This window comes from Narcine bancroftii, chromosome 1 (genome assembly GCF_036971445.1).
Source record: "Narcine bancroftii isolate sNarBan1 chromosome 1, sNarBan1.hap1, whole genome shotgun sequence".
In the NCBI taxonomy this organism is placed as follows: Eukaryota; Metazoa; Chordata; class Chondrichthyes; order Torpediniformes; family Narcinidae; genus Narcine; species Narcine bancroftii.
Genome location: NC_091469.1, coordinates 105,502,420 through 105,523,739, shown reverse-complemented (window position 1 = coordinate 105,523,739; position 21,320 = coordinate 105,502,420). Strand labels below are relative to the sequence as shown.

At 44.2% G+C, this 21,320-nt stretch overlaps 1 protein-coding gene across 9 annotated transcripts in view; it reads right to left on the bottom strand.

The window, feature by feature from the left end:
* The window catches only part of LOC138762150 (tenascin-like), a 189,820-nt gene that overhangs the window by 92,580 nt on the left and 75,920 nt on the right, over positions 1 to 21,320 (bottom strand). For all 9 annotated transcript variants that reach the window (XM_069935624.1, XM_069935656.1, XM_069935646.1 and 6 more), the window contains 3 exons: positions 14,931 to 15,194; positions 6,417 to 6,602; positions 2,929 to 3,018 (listed from right to left, as the gene is read on the bottom strand). In XM_069935624.1, the coding sequence (XP_069791725.1) occupies positions 2,929 to 3,018; positions 6,417 to 6,602; positions 14,931 to 15,194 (540 nt within the window). The remainder of the gene's footprint in view (positions 1 to 2,928; positions 3,019 to 6,416; positions 6,603 to 14,930; positions 15,195 to 21,320) is intronic.

The window sequence follows — 21,320 nt, the reverse complement described above, 5'->3', positions numbered from 1 at the left end:
GCCCCAAATTTTACACAGATAAAAATGCAAGTACAAATTTCTAATAAAAAGGTTTTTTGTTACTCAATGGACAATAGGCAGTTAGCACAAATCACACTGTTCTGACAAATTGGGGGGAGGGGGGGCAGGATGAGCCCCCTGCACCCTGAGTCACTCAACCTTGCTTAATGCCTCTTGTATACCAATGTTATGTCTGCTCTCACCACTTCCCCTGGCCACACAGTCCAGGTGGAGTGAAACACAAAAGTCTGCAGATGTGATTGCTGTAGAAAAACAGAAATGCTGGAGGAACTCAGCAGATCTCATAGCATCCAGAGGCGATAAAGATAAATTAACGATATTTCAGGCCTGACTCAAAACATTAGTTACATACCTTTATCGCCTCTAGAACCTGCGAGACTGGCTGAGCATCTCCAGCATTTTTGTACTTTATCGTGTTCCAAGCATCCATCACTCTGTGTGTTTAAAGAAAAACCTGCCTTGCAAATTTCCCTTAAACTTTCCCCTTCTCACCTTAAACCTACACCCTCTAATATTTGACTATCTACCCTATCTATGCCTCTCACAATCTTATTAACATCTTTTATATATTGCCCTTGAAACAATTCTGAGATGCCAGAGAGAATGTTTGTTGCAGTTATGACCAGCTTGCAGTGGTTAGCATCTCAGTCTCTTGATGCCTGACTGGAATCCTATCTGGTGCTGTGATTAATTCCATTAAAAACAGAGTCTCCTCTAGAAAATGTTTCTCAGTGTGAAATATAAAGTGTTCACAATCACTACTCTCGAGACAAAGTCTTGGAGAACAGGTTCAGCTTTATTTCGAGTCTGCAGAGTCGGGTGTCCCTGGTCTGGAGACACACTGGAGGTTCAGAATCATCACTCTTTTGTACAGTCCTGCACTCAACATCACCCCACCTTCATTTACTCTCTTCCAATCAGAATCTCAATACATTACAACCTTCTCCTTTTCCCTTCCATCGCTGTAGATACCACACAGTCCCTTCCTCATCATACATCGCATGTTATGCTAATTAGTCCATCCCCTCCTTAGGGGTGTCTAAGTTAATATTCATGTCTTTATTAAGCAAGCACAGTAGTGGCCATGGGTACCTTAGGTCACTGTGCCAGTCCATACCAGATTCCTGCATCCTTGAGGCTTCTGATAAGAAGGGGCCCACTAGCTAGTACGATCTACTCTCAAGCTCTAATCTACATACTTTGCATTCAATCACTTTCAATCATTTTTCACATTAGTAATGACTGTAGTGTTACCCTCTAGAAGACAGGGAACCAAAGTGAAGCTGAACAAGAAAATCTGCCGATGATGTGGTCTAGTGTGGTGCGTAAAAACACTGGAGAAAGTCGGCAGGGCGCGCAGCATTCACAGGAAGTAATGCGGCTGTTGATGTTTTGGGTTTGAGCCTTTCATCAGGATTCTTGATGACCCAAATTATCAACTCTCTTTTACTTCCTATCCATACTGCATACAGCACTTTTCTGTACCTCAAGAAACCAAGGTGATTTGGAAATTTTGAGAGTCTCAATTATAAAAGTTGACAAGTCTATTATGAAAAAGCATTTCTCTGGACCATAGTGCACACACAATACATTTCCCACACAGCACATAATAATCACATACATAAAAATGTAATATAAAATAAATGTATAAATATTCTGAAATAATTTATTCAGTTTCATTTACAAGAGATCCAAGGTCATCAAGTTGCTAGGTGTCAACATCTCTGAAGATCTATTCAGGGGTCTCCACATTGATGGAATCATGAAGTAGGCTCGCCAGTGGCTATGCTTTATTAGGGCTTTGAGGAAATTTGGTATGTCACTAAAGACTCTTGCAAATTTCTGTAGTGAAGAGCGTTCTGAGCAGTTGCAGAGTTGCACTATTGTCTCGTATGGAGAAGCCAATGCACAGGGCAGGAAAAGACTGCAGAGAGCTATGAACTCGGACAGCACCATCATGGGCATTAGTCTTCACTCCACTGAGGACATTTACAAGAAGTGGTGGCTTAAGAAAGCAGCCTTTATCCTCAAGGACCCTCACCACTCAGGCCATGCCCTCTTCTCACTGTGACCATCAGGAAGGAGGTACAGGAACCTGAAGACAAACACCCAGCAGTACAAGAACAGCTTCTTCCCCTCCACCATCAGATTTCTGATTGGACAATGAACCACAGACATTACTTCATTTGCTCTTCTTTTTCCACTAATTTATTTAGTTTTTAATAAAATTTGTAACTTGAATATTTGCATCTGTAATGATGCCGCAAAACAACAAATTTTGTGGCATGTTCATGACCATAAATTTTTATTCTGCTTCTAATCAATCCGACAGCCTGCAGGTAGAAGCTATTCCCAGTCTGGCCATCCTGATTTTGATGCTCCTGTACCTCCTTCCTGATGGTGGTGGGTCAAACATCCTGTGTGAGGATGGGAAGAATCCTCAATAATTCATTAATTAACAAACAAATGAAGGAGGTTGGGGTATCTTTTTAGGGAAGGAGAAAGTGTAATTGAAGCTGAGCAAAGGTACTGGGGAGTTCATTGAAATAAATTATGATAAAGATGAATTTCAGAACTAGTTTTACCTGCCTTTATAACCTCTAGCAAGATGTATAGTGTGAAAAAGCAGACTGGTTTAGCAATGGGAGGCAAGTATCCAACCTGCTCATGCACAAATCCCAATGATTAATGTATAGGGCTAGTTCTTTGGTACTAACATCTGTTGGTGCTAACATCCCTACAAGGTTTATTCTTGGTGCGTGTCTATTGTGTTGAGCTAATGTCTATGACCTGAAATGAATTTCTATGGTGGGGCAAGTTTTCACAACTATCACCATCCTGCCCAGGGTAATTGCCCCAACCACTTGATCTGTGCTCAGCTTATATTACAGGATTCTCGACTCTTACCTGTGGCTACGTTAATGGTAGCGGGGGCACTCTCCCTGCTGTCTTTGATGGAACTGACTCCAAAACCATATTCTGTCCCTGGCAGCAGATCTGAATAAAACAGGTTCACATTTCATCACTCATTGGGTGTAGAAAATTAGCACTCTTGTCTACATTCAATTAATGAAAGAATAAAATGCAGACAAAATAATAATCTCCATTGAGAAAGAAAAGCATGGGAGACAACCCTACAGGACAGTGACTATGGCAGCAGACTGCTGAGGGTGTCAGTGGCTGAAGAGCCCGGACAGACTGTGGGAAACTTGCGGTCAGGGGACCCACATGGGCTGCTGGAGACTGGCTCATGGGAACCAGGAGTTGGAGCCAGAATTCAAGAGGGTACTGAGGGCAAGAAGGGCTGCTGAAGGACCTCGGGCACTGAAGGCTTCCTGATCATGTCGGAGGTTTGGATCTAGAGCTCATGTTGCCAATGAATGGAATAGGAGTCTGTGCAGCTGCAGAGTGTGTGGGAGAACTGGAGGTGGATCCACAGACACTCAGTGACTCAGTGACCCACACATGTGGGTTGAACTGGATAATTTACTGGGTCCGTACCCTGTAATTGCACAGGTGTGAAACATCTGAACCTGGCAGGGTGAGTTAAATTCAACCTGCTCTCACATTGTCACCCCCCTTAAAATGCCAGATTGCCAATTAACCAGGTAACTCATGGTGCAGTGGGAAAGGCTCCAAATGCTGCATGCCCCGTAGGTTTACCTGCATCCTAGGAGGGTGGGCAGTGTTTATCTTTCTCTCATACTGTAAAGGGCTCCGCGCGACACTAATGGCAGCTCTTTGCCTGCCTTACAGCGGTCAGAAGTTAAAGTATTTTATGGATTTGGGCTGCTGATCACGAAAATCACCTTAAAATGTTCCTTTTAAATACTGTTGTTAAGAGAAAACCTATTTTTGTGATTTGCTGTCATATTTTTATCACGCTTCAAGCATACAGAGCTATGAAATGCAACATGTCATTGAAAATTCATTTTCTGCATTCGTTCATGGACTTCTTCCCTGCTGACCTTGGTGCAGTCAGTGATGAACACGGTGAAAGGTTTCACCAGGACATTGTGACCATGGAAAAGTAATATTGGGGCAACTGGAATCCATCAATGCTGGCCGACTACTGTTGGAGACTAACATGGGAGGAATCAGAAGTTGAGCACGTGAAAATAAGCGGCAAAACAACTTTACTAACACAACGTGTCAGCATCATTATGCAAGTAAACTTACTACATTCAATAAAAGTTAATTTAATGTTTCTCCAACTTCCTATGGTGTACAGCAAATCTGAAATAATCTTTTTGTTCAGACTGAAGTTGTCTATCATAATCCCCAGATTTTTTTAGGGAAGCAAACCTTTTCAAGACATGTGTTGTCCAGTGTAATTGGAGCACCTGCCAACAAGACAATAGGAGTGAAATGTGTCCCGCACATTGGAAATAACACAGCTTTTGACTTGTCTTCTGTTCATCTCGTGGGTCAGCAAAAAAAAAGACTACTTTAGCCCAAAGGATTCCGGAATAAAAGCACAATTGCGCTGGAGAAACTTAGCAGGTCGTGCAGCATACACAGGAAGTAACAGGTACCCAAAGTCTCGGGCCTGGTCCTTTCATCAGGATCAAGGGGAAAAAAACAGGCAGGTGCCTGAATAAAAAGGTAGCAGGAGGGGAGGGAGGTGAGGAGGGAGGAAGGGATGGGGCGGTGGAGCTCAGGCTGACAGGTAAGAGGTCATAGGTGGATATTGGTGGGAGGGTAGAAGCTGAGAAGTGATGGGGAGAGGACAGAGGGCAGGTCTCCGAATAGAGAAGGGAGGGGTGGGGAGCCAGAGGGAAGGAGACAGAGAGATAGGGAAAGAGAGAGACATGGAGGAGGGGGTAAATGGAAATTGCAGGTTGACGTTAATGCCACCTGGTTGGAACGTGGAGACGGAATACAAAGAGTTATTCCTCCAATGTGCAAGTGGCCTTGATTTGGCAGCACAAGGCCATGGACAGACATGTCGACATGGAAATGGTGTGTGGTATTGAAATGGATGGTCACTGCTGCTAATTCTGTAAACAACTCTTTCCAAACCACCAGGTTTGTGAAAATCAAAAGGCAAGTAAACAATCCACTTCTATTATATTAAAAAAGCTGGAGAATAAGGACTGGATTGACAGGATGTGAACAAGAAAATTTGCAGATGCTGGGGTCTAGCTCAGCACTCAAAAGCATTGAAGAAACTCAGCAAATCACGCAGCATCCGTAGGAAGGAAAAGGCAGTCGGCATTTCAGGCCTGAGCTCTTCATCAGGAAAGCTAAAAACCAGGCAGATGGCTGAATGAAAAGCGCTGGGGAGTGGAAAAAATTCAGTTTATTGTCATGTATTAAAAACATATGTATTATATGAAATTGCTTTTTCTTCCTCACAGCAGACAGATTTTCATCACAGAAATTGCTTGAAGGGCCTCTTACAGTCAGTCGGAGAAAGAGACGTAAAAGATAGTTTCCCTCCAGAGTCTCTGAGAGTCCGTGGATTTGCCCCAGTGCTCCAGCAGCCTCTGCACCCATGCAGAGTCCATTCCAAATTATTGACAACCCGAGATCAAGATCTGAACCTCCAATACGATTAGGAACCCTTCAACCCCCTCGGCATCCCCTTGCATCCCGGTTCCGATACCCGGTGCACCCTTCAGCCAGTTTCCAGCAGTCCGTAACCATGTGTGAGTCCCTTGACCGGAGTCTCCAGCAGCCCACAGCCTCCATGGGTTCTTTGCCTCAAGCCACCAGCAACCTGTTGCCTGTATGGTTCCTTCAGCTGCAGAACCCCTCATTGGTCCGCCACCAGGGTCACCATCCCACAGTTTGTCTCCTTCTCAGACTGGGATGGTCTCTCCATTTTTTGGTGACTCTGCTTCCCTGGAGTCTGGAACCCCTCGTGGCTGCAGCTGATCAGAGGCGCCACCATCTTGGGCTCAGGGTTGCGGGATTTTAAATAAAACTACCATTGACTCCTTTAACAGCTGTTTAAAACCTGTATGAAGCTGATGGCATACAGAATGGGAGGTTGGACCACACAGGAGCACTGTGTCTCCACTCCCCGCTCTATGTGGGTCCGCACCTGCGGCAGCGTTGCTGATACAACAGCTCTGGCAGCACTGCCGTTTTTTCTTGGGGAGGGGGAGAAGCATAGGCAAACAAGTATGAGGTAATTGGTGGATACATTTTCATTCATGTGTCTGTCAAATATTCAACAGGCCCGAAACGACGGCTACCTCTCACTTCCTGTAGATGGCACATGACCTGCTGAGTTTCTCCAGCGTGTTTGTGTACTGAACTGGATTGTCATGAGGCAATCTGAATTTTTCTGGCAATAATTGAATAGATCCTACCCCTGGAGAAAATGAACCACAGTGTCTTTGTTTAATACAAGCTAAAAGCACCCAAACTAATACCAATGACCTTACCTGGAATCTTAACAATGGTGCTGGGCTGTGCACTTCTCTCCACAGTGATCTCCTTATGTTCACCTCCTGCCAGTGGTGAAAATTTCACCTTGTAATTGCTGGCGGCAGCTTTGCTATTCTTCCACTTCAAAGTGATGGTGTCTTCTGTCTGAGACACGTTGCGGAGGTTTCTGGGAGCATCGAGGTCTGCGTGAAAAGAGAAGGTTTGAGAGCTTTATGAAGGAAGTCATATTGTATTTTAATATCTTTACTCAGACACTCTTGCCTCAGAATGGTTGAACTATGCACGCTGCCCAGTATTGGTCATACATTCCACTCCACTCTGCACAATGGGGTCACACATTACAATTGGGGCAGCATTCACTGCCACCACAATTTAGTGCTGCTTGTGAGGTTATGGTGGAACCATTGTATAGCTATTAGTACTGTCTTACGAATGTACTGTATGGTCTGGCCCACCCCTGCACCTGTGACTCTGCCCCTCGGAATCCCCATAAAGGCTGTTATGCCCAAACCCCTCCCTCAGTACCTGCCTTAGAACTGGGCCAGCAACATGTGAGATGTGCTGATGTTTTATGCTGATTGAAGCCTATTAATCACAACCCTCAGTGTAATGTAGCGCTACAATTTGATCACCATAATTTTCATGCCATGGACAAGGCAATATGGGCAGATAAACTGGACACCAACCCTAAAGACCTGGAGGCCTCCATCAAATTCAATCAGTGGTTGCACTGCCTCAATGCCTTCAAGAGACACAGCAACTTGCAGAGTGAGGAAAATAAACCTGACCTACTCTTCACTCAGGTTGGTCACCATGTTTTTCAGATGATCAGGGACTGCAATAATTACTTGGCCGGAATGGAACCCCTGCATAGACACTATCAGACTCCGACAAATGTTATCTATGTCAGGTACCTTCTCGGCAGTCATGGACAAGCGCCTAATGAGTCTGTGGATGAATACATGTGGGTCTTGTGGGAGCTGGGATGAGTCGGCGGCTGCAGAATTGTCTCTGCTGCAGTCCACTTAGAAGAACTGATACAAGATGCATGTGTGGCTGGATTGAAGTCTGATCACATCAGACAAAGACTCCTAGAAAAGGGCAATTGAAGCCTGCAGGAAGTCATTGGCCTGGCAATATCGCTCGAGACAGCACAACTAAATGCGCAGGTCTTCTCCTCTGGCAACGCGCCACCACGTGGGGAGCACAGGCGCTGCCATCTTGGGACATGGAGTCTCAGGTCAGCACCGCTGCCTTTGAGCACCTGAAGTGCTACATCTATGGCCATGCTAAACATTCCCAGAAGAGCTGCCCGGCCGGAAGCGTGACATGTTCTGCCTGTGGGAAGAAGGAACACTATGGGAAGGTATGTAGGTCCATTCCTTACTCCATCAGCTGCCATCATCTTGGACCACGTCACTTCCGGCAACACTTTCAGTCATGGGGAATGGCTCAGTGGGACTATGGGGACGGCTAACTGGGACAGCATCACTTTCACCAGTGAGGAACAGCACTGCATGCATGGTATGGGTGCAGCCATCTTGGACGGCACCCCTGAACCAGCACTACAACAGTGATTCAGACAGTGACCAGATGTTGGCCTCGATCACGCTGGACCAGGAACCCACTTTAACTAGCCAGGGCCATGATGGACATCGAGGTAAGCAGTCGCCTCACTAACTACCTATTTGTTACTGGGAGCATGGAGAGCTTTATTCCCCGGGCATAGTGCAGTGCTACTCACTCGTGGTAACCCCGGCAAAGTATAAAGTCGCCCTGGCCTCCAAATCCCATTTGGCCAAGATCCACAGCATGACTGCATGTGCCCCCTTCTGGAGCTTCCACTGCCCCACAACCTCAAGTCCCTGAAAAGGTGCTTGGGGTTCTTTTCCTACTATGCCCAGTTGGTCCCTAATTATACAGACAAAGCCCGTCCCCTGATGAAACAACCACCTGCCTCCTGTCGGGATAAGCCCAAGCCGCCTTCATACTTATCAAGGGCGACATCGCCAGGGCAGCGATGCACACTGTGGATGAATCGATCCCATTCCAGGTGGAGCATCCAACTTTGCTCGAGCTGCAACATTTAATAAGGCAGGCAGGCCTGTGACAATTTTTTTCCCTGACCCTCCAGGGTCCCGAACTCCAGCACTCAGCCATCAAGAAGGAGCCTAACTGCTTGCTATCATTCTACAAGATGTGAAGGAAGTGTGAGCATGAGAAATTTTTCTTTAAATTTGTATCTCTATATATCTTTGTGTTTTTAGAGCAATCTTTAGCTATTGCTTTTGTAATGACAACTTTTGAGTAATTAGAGACTAAAGGATTATCTTTATACGGTAAATGCTTTGTTATTCATCATTATGAAAGTCTTGTTGTGAAGCTATACAAATTGTTTATCTGTTCTATCAATGAATTAAAACTACATAAAGTAACAGCCACAGAGTTTGATTTGTTACATTAAAGAGATCTAAATTTGGGATATTGCAGTTTACGCTTTGGAAGATGATACTTTGAAATTAGGATATATTAGAATAAAGAAAATGTCTTCTACAGGGGGGTTAAAGAGGCGGGTCAGTGTGACACCATTACAGTGCTCGTAACTTGGGTTTAAATCCAGCCCTGTCTGTGAGGAGTTTGTGTGTTTCCCCATGGCTGCATGGGTTTCCTCCAGGTGCTCCTGTTATAGCTCACTTTCCAAAAATGTATGGGGTTGGTAGGTAAACCACTGGGTTTTACCTTCCCCCCATCAATGTGATCTGCTGGGATTGTTGTTTGAAGATGGCTTGCAAAATTTTCAAGGACCCCTACCATCCCACATACAGCATATTTGAGATACTTCCATCAGGAAAGATATCAGAACCAGCACCACCAGGGTGAGTAATAGCTTCTTCCCACGGTTGGCGAGAATGCTGAACGACTGAATGACCTACTCAGACAAACCTTCTGTGACTCTACTATTTATTAAACAATATTTATTTTTACATATGTCATTTGCCTGTATGTGTGTTATGTCTGTACATGTGTCTGCATGTTTTTGCACTGAGGACCGGAGAACGCTGTTTTGTTGGGTTGTACTTGTACAATCGGATTATAATAAACTTGAACTGTAATCAGGCAGCATGGGCCTCAGTGGATAGAATCAGCTTCTACCCAGTGGTAAATAAATAACCAAACAAACATCAATAAAAATTTTTAACAGATTACTTTACTTCCACCTCACAGTTGTGTGGGTTGCCTGTGTAATAACAATATACAATATATAATGACACAGTAACAATAGACTAACATTCCTCCCTTTGGATCGAACCCATTGACCGCATTAACTGAAACATCTGTTAGAATGACATTCACAGGCTTTTCATGAACTCCAAAGAATTAATACTGTGACATCAGTAACACACTGGCTGATAGAGTCGACAGAAACTGTTTCACAGCACAGAATTCTGCAGCAGTTGTTGAAAGTTGGATTCAGCTTGATTTTGAATGAAAGAATAATCATTCCTCTTTAAAAAGTTATTGCATGATTGAAAAAATTGAAATGACACAGAGTTTCAGCTCTCAAAGTTCCAGGGCATATCAGAATCAGAGAATTGTTTTGCAGCAATAATTACAGTGCAAATATTGATAAAAGTTAGACTCAAGAATAAATAAATTAATGCAAAAAATAAGAGAAAGTGAGATAGTGTCTGTGGTTCATTGTCCATTCAGAAATCTGATGGCAGAGGAAAGAAGCTGTCCTTGTGCCATTGGGTGTTCATCTTCAGGCTCTTGTACTTCCTTCCTGATGGTAGCAGAAGAGGACCAGGACACTCTTGATAGAGCTCCTGTAGAAAATTGACATAAATGGTGGCCGATAGCCTTGCCCATCTCAGTTTCTCAGGAAGTGCATTCAATGTTGTGCTTTCATGACATGTGAGGAGATGTTTTGTGTCCTGGATAGGTTACTACTTAAGTGAACTCTGAGGAACATGGTGCTCTCCACTCTCTCCACTACTGATCTATTAGTGTGTAGTGGAGTTTGGACATTCAAGGTCCTCCCGAAGTCCACGATCATCTTTGTCTTGTCCATGTTGAGACTCAGGTTGCTACTCACACCATAACATGAGATTTTCCATTTGTTGTGCGACTCATTGCTGTTGGCTAATGAGGCAAACTACTGTCGTGCCATGTGCCAACTTGATTCTATCCATGTACCTGTCTAAACTTCTTCTAAGTGTTGTAATTATACCTGATGATACTGTTTCTGCTGACAGCTCCTTCAAGTTCAATTTCAAGTTTATTATCATCCGATTGCACAAGTATAACACAACAAACAGTATTCTCCGGTCCTTGGTGCAAAACATGTAGACATACAGCCAGACATAATACACATACAGACAAATGATACATACACAGGACAAACATACATATATAAAAACAAATAAATAACTACAGTTTAGTACACGTGAGAGGCTCGGATGGTGAGTGTGAACAGTTCCTTTCATAGTTCAGCATTCTCACTGCCCGTGGGAAGAAGCTGTTTCTTAGCCTGGTGGTGGTGGCTATGATACTCCTGCATCTCTTTCCCAATGGGAGTAGCTGAAAGATGCTGTGTAAGGGGTGATAGGGGTCCTCAAAAATTTTGCATACTCTCTTCAAACAATGATTCCAGTAGATCACATGGATTGGGGAGGGGGGAGGGGGAAGGTGTGGGGAGGGAAACTCCAGTGATCCTCTCTGCCACTCTTCTGGTCCTGTGGATTGACCTCCAATCAAATTCTGTACAGCAACCAATCCACACATCCACCAACCTCTGGCCCCCTTTAAATACTTCTCCTCTAAACCTAAACCCAGATGCTCCACTTATAGACTCCCCTGACCTACGTAAAAACTGTAACTATCTCCTCTATCAATGCCCCTCATGATTTGATTATATAAACTTCTAAAAGGTCACCCCTCAGCCAAATGGAGGTAAACAAGGTAAGCTTGTAGATGCTGGGTTCCATAGTGCAGTGCACAAAGGTGCTGGAGAAACTCAATAGGTCAGGCAGCTCCCACAGGAAATAAAAAACAGTCAATGTCTCAGGCCTGAGCTCTTTTTCAAAAGAGTTGAAAATCAGGAAGACACCTGATTAAAAAGTTGGGGGGAGGATGGAGGAAGGATGAAGGGAGAGCACAGGCAACAGGTATGGGGTAGCAGGTGGATACAGAAGGAAGGGCAGAGGTGAATGAAGTGCTATAGGGAAGAGGAGTCTCTGATAGGATTAGGGAGAGGAATGCAGTTGGGAGCTGGAGAAAAGGAGACAGAGGGAGACTGGGGGAGAGGGTTAATGGAAATGAGGTTGATATTTAATGCCATCAGGTTGGAGAGTGCTGGAAACGAAATATAAAATGTCATTCCTCCAATTTGCAGGTAGCCTCCATTTGGCAGTGCATGAACCCATGAACAGACATGTTGGTGTGGGAATGGTATGTGGAATTAAAATGATTGGCCACTGGGAGGGTCCTTGTTATTATGGTGGACAGAGCACAAGTGCTCAACGAAATGATCTCCCAGTCTGCATCCAGTCTTTCTGACATAAAGGAGACCACAAAGGGGGTATTGGATGCAGCAGATGACCCCTGCAGATTTACAAGAGAAGAGTTTCTTCATTTGGAAGGACTGTTTGAGGACCCGAATAATGGTCAGGGAGAAGGTGTGGGTACATTGAAGCACCTCCTGTGGTCACAGGGGTAGGTGCCAAGGCAGGGGGATTAGTGGACAAGTGACCAAGGGAGGTCCTGAGGGAGCAGTCCCTGCAGAAAGCAGAAAGGAGAGGCCAGTGGAGGGGAGCTGTCCTCCTTTTGTGTTCTGCTCCCCTCACCCTTCTACCCTCCAGGAAAAATATCCTATTCCAATATCTCCTTGTAATTCAAGCCTTCCAGCTATTGCATTGAAGATGCTGGAGATTGTGCCATTTGCTTCACATAATCGATGCCATGCTGTGTCTTGAAGAAGTGCTTGGATAAGGCTGCATATTTTCCCTCTGGACAATTGGAGGCTGAGAGATGACCAGAGAGAAGTTTCTAAAGTTATGAGTGGCGTAGATTTGTTCAAGATAAAAAAGTCAGGAAATGAAGGTGAGAGGGGAAAAATTTAAAGCAAATATGCAAGGTGTTTTTTTTTACACAGTGGAAGGTGGATGGAAGGGGCTGCTGGAGAGATAGTGGAAGCAAATAGAGTAGTGATGTCTAAGAGGCATTTAGATAGACACATGATCAGGAAGACGAAAGAGGGACGTGGATTGTACAGGAAGATCATTTTTAACTTCATTTAATTTTAGAGATGCATCATCTTAACAGGCCCTTCCAGCTCACAAGCCCATACTGCCCAAATAAACTATGTGATCAATGCACCTACTAACCCTGTATCTCTTTGGAACATGGGAGGAAACCGGAAGAAACAAATGCAGACATGTGGAGAATGTACAAACTCCTTACGGTCAGCACTGGACTAGAACCTGGGACGTTGATGCTGTAATAGCGTTGCACTAACTGCTAAACTTTGATTTGGTATCACATTAAGATGAGGACCCTGTTCCTGTGCTGTACTGTCCTATGTTCTACGCACATTCAAATCCAGGTCATTAATATGCTTCACAAGCAGCAGGGGTCCCAGCAATGATCTCTATGGTTCAATCACAAACCACCCTTCCACCACGACCCTCTACCCATCAAGACAACATTAGATCCAAAATTCTCCAAGATTACTTTTCATCCTCGGCCAGAACATATTCTGCCTGAACTCTTTTAAACAAAAGCTCCCACTTGCCAGATGTTCTATTACCCACAAATATCTACTCCCAATCTATTTTCACCAGGTCATCTTTCACACTTTTGAAATAAACCTTCCATGCAATTTAGCACCTTAACTTAGACATGCATTCAGACATACAGCATGGTAACATACCCTTCTGGCCCACAAGCCTGTGTTACTCAATTGCACCCAATTAACCTCCAACTCCAGTATGTTCTAAATGGTGCGATGAAATCGGGTTACCCAAAGGAAACCCACGCAGACACGGGGAGAACATACAAACCCCTTACAAACAGTGTGGGGTTCAAACCCAGGTCCCGATCACTGACGATGTTACAGTGTTGTGCTATCCACTAATGCTCACCATGTTGCCTTGAAGTATACCATTCAAGATTTTAAACTTACCGAATTGCGGTCACCCTATTTTTAAAATAAATAATTGCTATAATTATTGCATCACATTGATAATTGTCTTTAACTGCATCTGATTTGCATGTATTAACTTTTATTACTCTTCTGGCTTGGCGGGCAGTGTTGCTTAGATGGAAGGATGTTGCTTCGCCCACACACAATCGATGGTTACATGATGATGTCACATTTAGACTTAGAGAAGATTCGATGCTCAATGTCCGATTTGAATTTAAGTTTTCAAACATTGTGGGAACCCTTTCTGAATTATTTTCAAAATTTTGATTTGGTATTAAAATCTAATAAGGTAATTTATTACAGTGACAGGGAATTTTTTCTCTCTCTCTATGCCAAACAGCTTCAGTTTTGATAATGGGACTAGATTTTATTTTTATAATAAATATTACTGTAATATAATTTGCTTGATTAAGACTGTGGGGTACTGTGGATGAAATAGTGTGATCTGAGTGTGGTGTACTCTACTCGTTTCTATTTTTTGATTATTTAATATGTATTCTTAAGTACTCTTATTTTTTTAAATGTGGAATTTCAATTTCAATAAATGTTTTGAAAAAGAAAGAAAATAGTCTGCCAGTGCCCTGTGGAAAGTATACTGACTGGTTGCATCACAGCCTGGTTTGGGAATTCATGTAAAACATGAAGATCAGCAGACGCTGTGATTGTAGTAAAAGCACAGAAATGCTGGAGGATCTCAGCAGGACTCGTAGCATTCTTAGACATCGGTAAAGACATAGTATCAACATTTCGGGCCTGAGTCCTTCCTCGAGGTACGAGCAAAGAGCAGGCAAGTGGGCGCGAATTCAAGTGCCCAGGAAAGTTTCAGAGGGTAATGAACAGAGGTGCATCACAGACTAGGACCTTCTATCCATTGAATGCATCTAGAAGAAGGCAGACAACATCACAAAGGACACCCATCACCATGGTCACAAACTTCTCACTGCTACTTTCAGGCAGAAGGTTCAGAAGCCTGAAGACCAGCCCCTCTAGATTCAAGAACAGTTTTTTTCCAACATCGATCAAGCTTTTGAACTTCTCTTTGTCGTACTAATGAGCCACTGGTCCAACACCACAAAAAGGCTTGTCTGTAATATTGTAATGCCACTTTTTTTTGCACTTTTGTAACGATGAATATAAACTATCTTTTGTATTTATGATTTTTTTTTCAATTTAATTTGATCTATTCTATTGTATTTTTTTAATCAAAGTACCTTTTTTGGCTGCAACAAATGAGAATGTTGGTGCATATGTAAATTGTAAAATGGATACATCAATAAACTCATTATCATTAAAAATACAGACTTGCCTGTTGTGAAGGTATTGACAGCAGGAACACTTCTCATGTCTCCACGCTTTGAAAACAGCAATACTTCATACTCCGTGTCTGGTTGAAGCTGGGCAATAGAATGGGTCGTCTCGGTGTCAGGAAGTTCGACAACTTCTCTGTCACTGCCTGAAGTCCCATAGAGCAGGCTGATTCCCTCAACTTCAGCAGTCGGGTTGAGCCAGGTGATGTGCGCAGTGGTGTCTGTGACCTCATTCACTTCTACTTGGCTTGGGGCATCAATCACTGAGGAAATCATCAGTAAATTGGATCACCGGTCATGTCAGACATGGGAGCTGAATAAACGATTAAAATAACTCATGCACTTTCTGAAACGGGAGTTTCTTGCTGCCATTCTGTAGTAGTCTTGACAGTGAAATACCCAGCAAGATGTCGAACGAAAGTCTGGAAATGCTGGGGGTTGAGTGCAATAGGGAGGCACAGTTGGAGTAGTGGCTAGGGTAACACTGCTATGGCACCAATGATCGGGTCTGGGGTTTGAATCCCATGCTGTCTGCAAAGAGTTTGTACATTCTAACTGTGTCTGCTTGGGTTTTGCCCAGGGACTCTGGTTTCCTCCCACTGTTCAAAATGTACATGGGGCTGTAAGTAAATTGGGTGTCATTGGTCGGCACATGCTTGTGGGCCAAAATGGCCTGTTACCATGCGTAATGTCTAAATCTAAAAAAAAATTAAAAAAAATTTAGAGTGGCTCTGGCAGGGCTCTGCGAGGGCTGGGGTACTGAGCGGGCTGGGGCACTGAGCAGGCTGGGGCAGGAGGGCGGGACACACCTTCCATCCACACGCTTCCCTGCTTGCCACTGCACTGTTGCAGGTTTCAATGCTTCGACTGTGTGTGTGTGTGTGTGTGTGTGTGTGTGTGTGTGTGTGTGTGTGTGTGTGTGTGAGTGTGCATGTGTGTGTGTGTGTGTGTGTGTGTGTGTGTGTGTGTGTGTGTGTGTGTATGTGTGAAGCTTTGCATAGTCCAATTAATTGTTGTGAGGAATGGAGACATTTCTTGATCAGCCTTCTGCATCCAGCTGAAAACCATTAACAACTGCACTTGGATGGTGACCTGATTCTGTACGCAAGTTAAAGTCCTCTTGCACAGCACAGAAGCAGGCCACTTGTCCTAACGTCCAATTTGATAGACCCCTTTGCCTTCATTTGGCAATCATTGCTCAAGGCTTTTCTATCCACAAACCTGTTCAAATGTCTTTCAAACTTTGCCCACCTACTCCACTTTACTGACACATTATTCCATCTACCCAGCACTTTTTTTTTTGCCAACAGTACGATAACAGACTCTTTTGGTCCACAAATCCATGCTGCCCAATTGCACTCAATTGACCTAGAACCCCCATTATATTTGTGAACAATGGGTGGAAACTGGAATCTTCGGGGAAAACCCACACAGACATGGGAAGAACGTACAAATTTTTTAAAGACAGTGGGATTCGAACCCTGGTCCTGATTGCTTAATCACATCCTTCCAATAATATGGTGGCCAGAACCATCCACGATGTTCATGGACAGTGCAAATGTAACAAGATGTCCCAACTGGTGTACTGAATGGTCCATCCAATCAAAGAAAGAGTGCAATATGCCACCTCCTTGTCACCTCTGTTACAGTACTGTGTGTTGTATCCCTCTGTCTCTTTCTGTTCTGCAAAACACTCCCCAGGGACCTGTCATTCTTTGTGTATGTCCTGCCCTGGTTCAACTTCCCAAAAAGCATCACTTTGCACTTGAGTTGAATTTCATCTGCCATTCCTTTGTCCACTTTCCCAGTTGATCTTGATCCTGTTGTAATCTAAGACAACCTTCTTCACTGTCTACTATACCATCAATTTTGGTGTCATCTACAAACTTGTTAACAAGGCCACAGACATCTCATCCAAATCACTAATATATAAGGTGAATAGCAGTGGATCCAGCACCGATCCCTGTAGCACACCACTGGTTACAGGTCTCCAATGTGAAAAACAGCCTCTCTCTACTTCCACCATCTGACTCCTCCCAGAAATTTTGTACCTAATTGATTTGATCAGCCTGGGTCCCAAGCCACCTAACCTCTGGGCAAATCAACTCTGTGTGACCATGTTGAAGTCAATGTAGATTGCACCTGGTTCCTTGGATTTATCAATTCTCTTGCTCACCTCTTCAGAGAACTCAAATTCATGAAACATGATCTCCCTTGGACAAGTCATTTGACTATCTCCAATCAATCCTTGCCTCTCAGAATGCAGGTATATATTGTCTCTCAGGATCATCACCATTGACCCTCCTACCACTGATGTTCTACTCAGCAGCCTGTTCTTTTTTTTAAAATTTAAGACTTAGATTTAGCCATACAGCACTGTAACAGGCCCTTTCAGCCCATGAGCCCATGCCACCCAATTACACCCAATTGATCTACATGCCCGGTATATATTGAATAGTGGGAGGAAACTGGACACCCGGAGGAAACCCACACAGACATGGGGAGAATATACAGACAGTGAGGGATTCGAACCCCAGTCCTGATCGCTGGTGCTGTAACAGCGTTGTGCTAACAGCTACGTTAACTGTGCCGCCCGTCGCTATGCTAACAGTGTCGCACATGGAATTGTCCCTCCAGCTCTTCTGAAATAAAGGCACAAATTAACCATCTGCCAGTCTTTGCCTAATGATTTCAGAATTTTTCTTTTTACATACATAACCAACGTTTCAGGCTTGAACCCTTCATCAAGGTCTGAGCAAAATGTAGGCAGAACAAAATGGTGGGGAGAGGGGTAAGGGGAGGAGCTTTGGCCCACAGGCAGGACGTAAAAGGTGGATAAGGGAGGGAAGGCACAAGAGAAAACAGGGGGAGGGGGTATAGCTCTGTGAGTGGAGAGAGAAGGGGATGGAGAGCTGGAGGAAAGAGATAGGATAGGGAGGAGAGGGAGAATGGGGAGTGGTCCAGTATAAACCAGAGAAATCAATGTTAATATCATCTGGTTGGAGAGTGCCCAGATGGAATATTTCATGTTGCTCCTTTTATTTACAGGTGTTTTTGGTTTAACAAAATTGAGGCTATTTCGTGGTATTCAACAGGGACTGCCAGAGGTTAATCCGGAGAGCCTGCTTTCAGTTGAAGGAACATCTGGCCACTGAGAAGCTATTAAAAGTGGAAGAGGGAGAGACCAAGGCCAGTATGTTACTGTTTGATGAAAGGACAAGGTTAGCAGGATAAGTGAGCCCAGACTAATGAGCGGTATTGAGGATAAAGGAGGAGGTATTCGACACTTCCAGGCAGTGTAGATCAAGTCAATCCCTTGATCTATATTTTAGGTGCAAAATAGTTACCAAGGGAGAGAGTAGGTCAGGTTAAGGATCAGTGTGTTAATCAATGTGTGGAGCCACAGGAGAGCAGCAAAGTTTTATAAAGGGCACAACTTCAGGATTGAAGGGCGTCTGCTTAGAATAGAGATGTGGAGGAATTTCTTTACCCAGAGGGTGGTGAATTTGTGGAATTAGCTGCCACAGGCAGTTGTGGAGGCCAGGTCATTAAGTGTATTTAATGTTAGAGATTGATAGGTTCTTGATTAGCCAGGGTTATGCGGAGAAGAACAGGCAGTTGGGCTGAGTGGGAAAATGGTTCAGCTCATGATTAAATGGTGGGGCAGGCTCGATGGGCTGAAAAGTCTAATCTGCTCCAATGTCTTATCATCTTGAATGAATACTTCTCATCTGAACTCACTATGGGGAGTATTACAAAATCACAAGATTCTGGAGCTTGATGCCCTGACTAATCAAATACCTGTCAATCTCTGCCTTAAATACACAGAATGACCTCACTTCCACAGCCACCTGAGGCAACAAGCTCCACAGACTCACAACCTTCTGACTAAAGAAATGTGTTCGGCACCTCTGTTTTTAATTGGCGTCCTTTTATCCTGAAGTTGTGCCCTCTGGTATTAAAACCCCCTACTTTGGGAAACATCCTTGTCACATCTACTCTGTCCAGGCCTTTCAGCATTCAAAATGCCTCAATGAGGTTCCCCCTCATCCTTCTGTACTCCAATGTGTCAGTCCAAGAGTCGGCAATTGTTTCTCATATATTAACCCTTTCATTCCTGGTATCATTCAAAGGAATCTCAAAGATGGCAGCGCTGCTGAGGCCGCTATAGCGGCAGCGCTGCCGCTGATGCAAACCCGCGGGGAGTGAGAGAGCGGAGATGCAGCGCTCCTGAGGGGTCCAGCCACCTATTCAACTGTCTTGAGCTCCGCGTGGGCTTTGAATGGCCCATTGAGGGAGCAGACGGTTGTATTTATTTGAGATCCCTCAGCCTCGGGATCTGCGCCCAAGATGGCAGTGCTTAGTAATTGGCAGCAGCCACGAGGGGCTGTCGACTCCAGGGACGCAGAGGACCGGAAAATGGGAAAACCAATCCCTGTCTCAGAAGAAGAAGCTGAAGAGACGACCCACGGGACTGGGAGCACGGAGGTGGACCAGTGAATGGTCTCTGCGGTGGGGTGCTGGTGAATCGACATGAGGAAGCCACAGAAGCTGCAGGCTGCTGGAGACCGCTGTTGGGAGACTCACACCAAGTTGTGGATTGCTGGAGACTGCCTTGAACTGGTCGCAGGGGTGCCAGGTATCGGAACCGGAATGCTCGGAAATGCCGAGGGCTCTGAGGGGTCCATGACTGTATTACAGATCTGGAGCTCAGGTTGCCAATGGTTTGGACTGGACTCTGTGTGGCTGCAGAGGCTGTGGAAGTGCTGGAGGTGAATCTACGGACACTCATTGACTCTGGGGGAACTCTTGCTTCTTTTTTATCTGACTGTAAGAAGGCAAAGGCAACTTCTGCCTGTGGCGAATCTGCTTGCCCTGCAGCAGGCAAAAAGGAATTTCATGTCATAGGACACTGTTTTATTACTATGACAATAAATTGAATCTTGAATCCTGAATCTTGAATCATTCCAGTAAATCTTCTCTAATGGCAGCACGTCTTTTCTCAAGTACAGCGTCCAAAACTCTACACAGTACGCCAAGTGAGTCAAGGAAGCTTGTGAGTTCGGCAAAGAGAACAATTTGCTCTCCCTATCTCTCCCACTTATCAGATGACTCTTTACCTCGAAACTATCTCTCCCAGTAAATCTTCGTAAGTTTCTCTCTGATGTCAACAACATCATCCTTGTCCCAGTGTAGGACAGAACATTTGGAGCAGTCGTTCCTTGATTTCCTACCTGATCCATGCCTCTTATTAGCTCATATAGCTCAGAAAGGTCATCCCACAGCCACCTTCACTAAAGGGAAAATAAGCCAATAAAATTCTCTTATCCAGGCAACATTCTGGTGCATATACTCTACACCTCTCCAGTGCAAACACAGCCTTCCTCTTCTTTGTAGATTTCCAAGTTTAGTTATGAATGATCAAAATCCTGAAGTTGTCAATTTCACCCTATCCTGACACCAAAAACTGACTGATTTGTTTTCATAGCAACAGGATCCTGAGGGGTAACATAGAGGGTGGTGGGTGTATGGAACACACTGCTGGAGGGGGTGGTTATGACAGATACTATTGAAATGCTTAAGAAACAATGAGACAAATACACGGAAAGCAAAGGTTAGAATAGAATAGGCAAGGAAGAGAATCAGAATTTATTGTCATGAACGTCACAAAATTTTTTTTTGTTTTGCGGCAGTATTACTGAGCATCACAAGGGAAAAATCAATGGAAATTACATTTCTGTAAGTTGATTAAAAAATAAATAAATTGGTGCAAAAGAAGAGAAAAAAAATGAGGTCGTGTCTGTGGTTCGTTGTCCGTTCAGAAATCTGATGGCGGAGGGGAAGAAACTGTTTTTGTACCATTGGGTGTTCATCTTCAGGCTCCTGTAGCTCCTTCTTTATAGTGGCAGTGAGAGAAGGGCTGGTTGAGAGGGAAAGAGGCTGAATGCAAGCAGGTGGGACTCGTGTGGGTGGGACATTTTAGTTGGCGTGAGCAGGTTGGGCGAAGGGTCTATTTTCACGCTCTGTGCCTCGATGACAGAAAAACTGGACTCTTAGCAATGTGATGAATTATGGAAAAGGTTCCCTGTGACATCACTGACATTTGGTCTCCTTTAATCAGCTCTGGGAGTAGAGTGCACTGACCAAAATTGATGACTGAGTTTGAATATAATCAGGCAGAGATGAAGGTTTAAGTAAAAACACAGAAATGAACTCAGTAGGTCTTGCAATGTCCGTAGGAGGTAAAGATTATTGACATTTCGGGCCTGAGCCCTTCCTTGATATATGAATAAAAAGCAGGCAGGTACCTGAATTAAAAGGATGGAGAGGGAAGAATGAGCAGGAGGAGGAGGAGGACAGAGCAACAGGTAAAAGATGCTCATTAGATA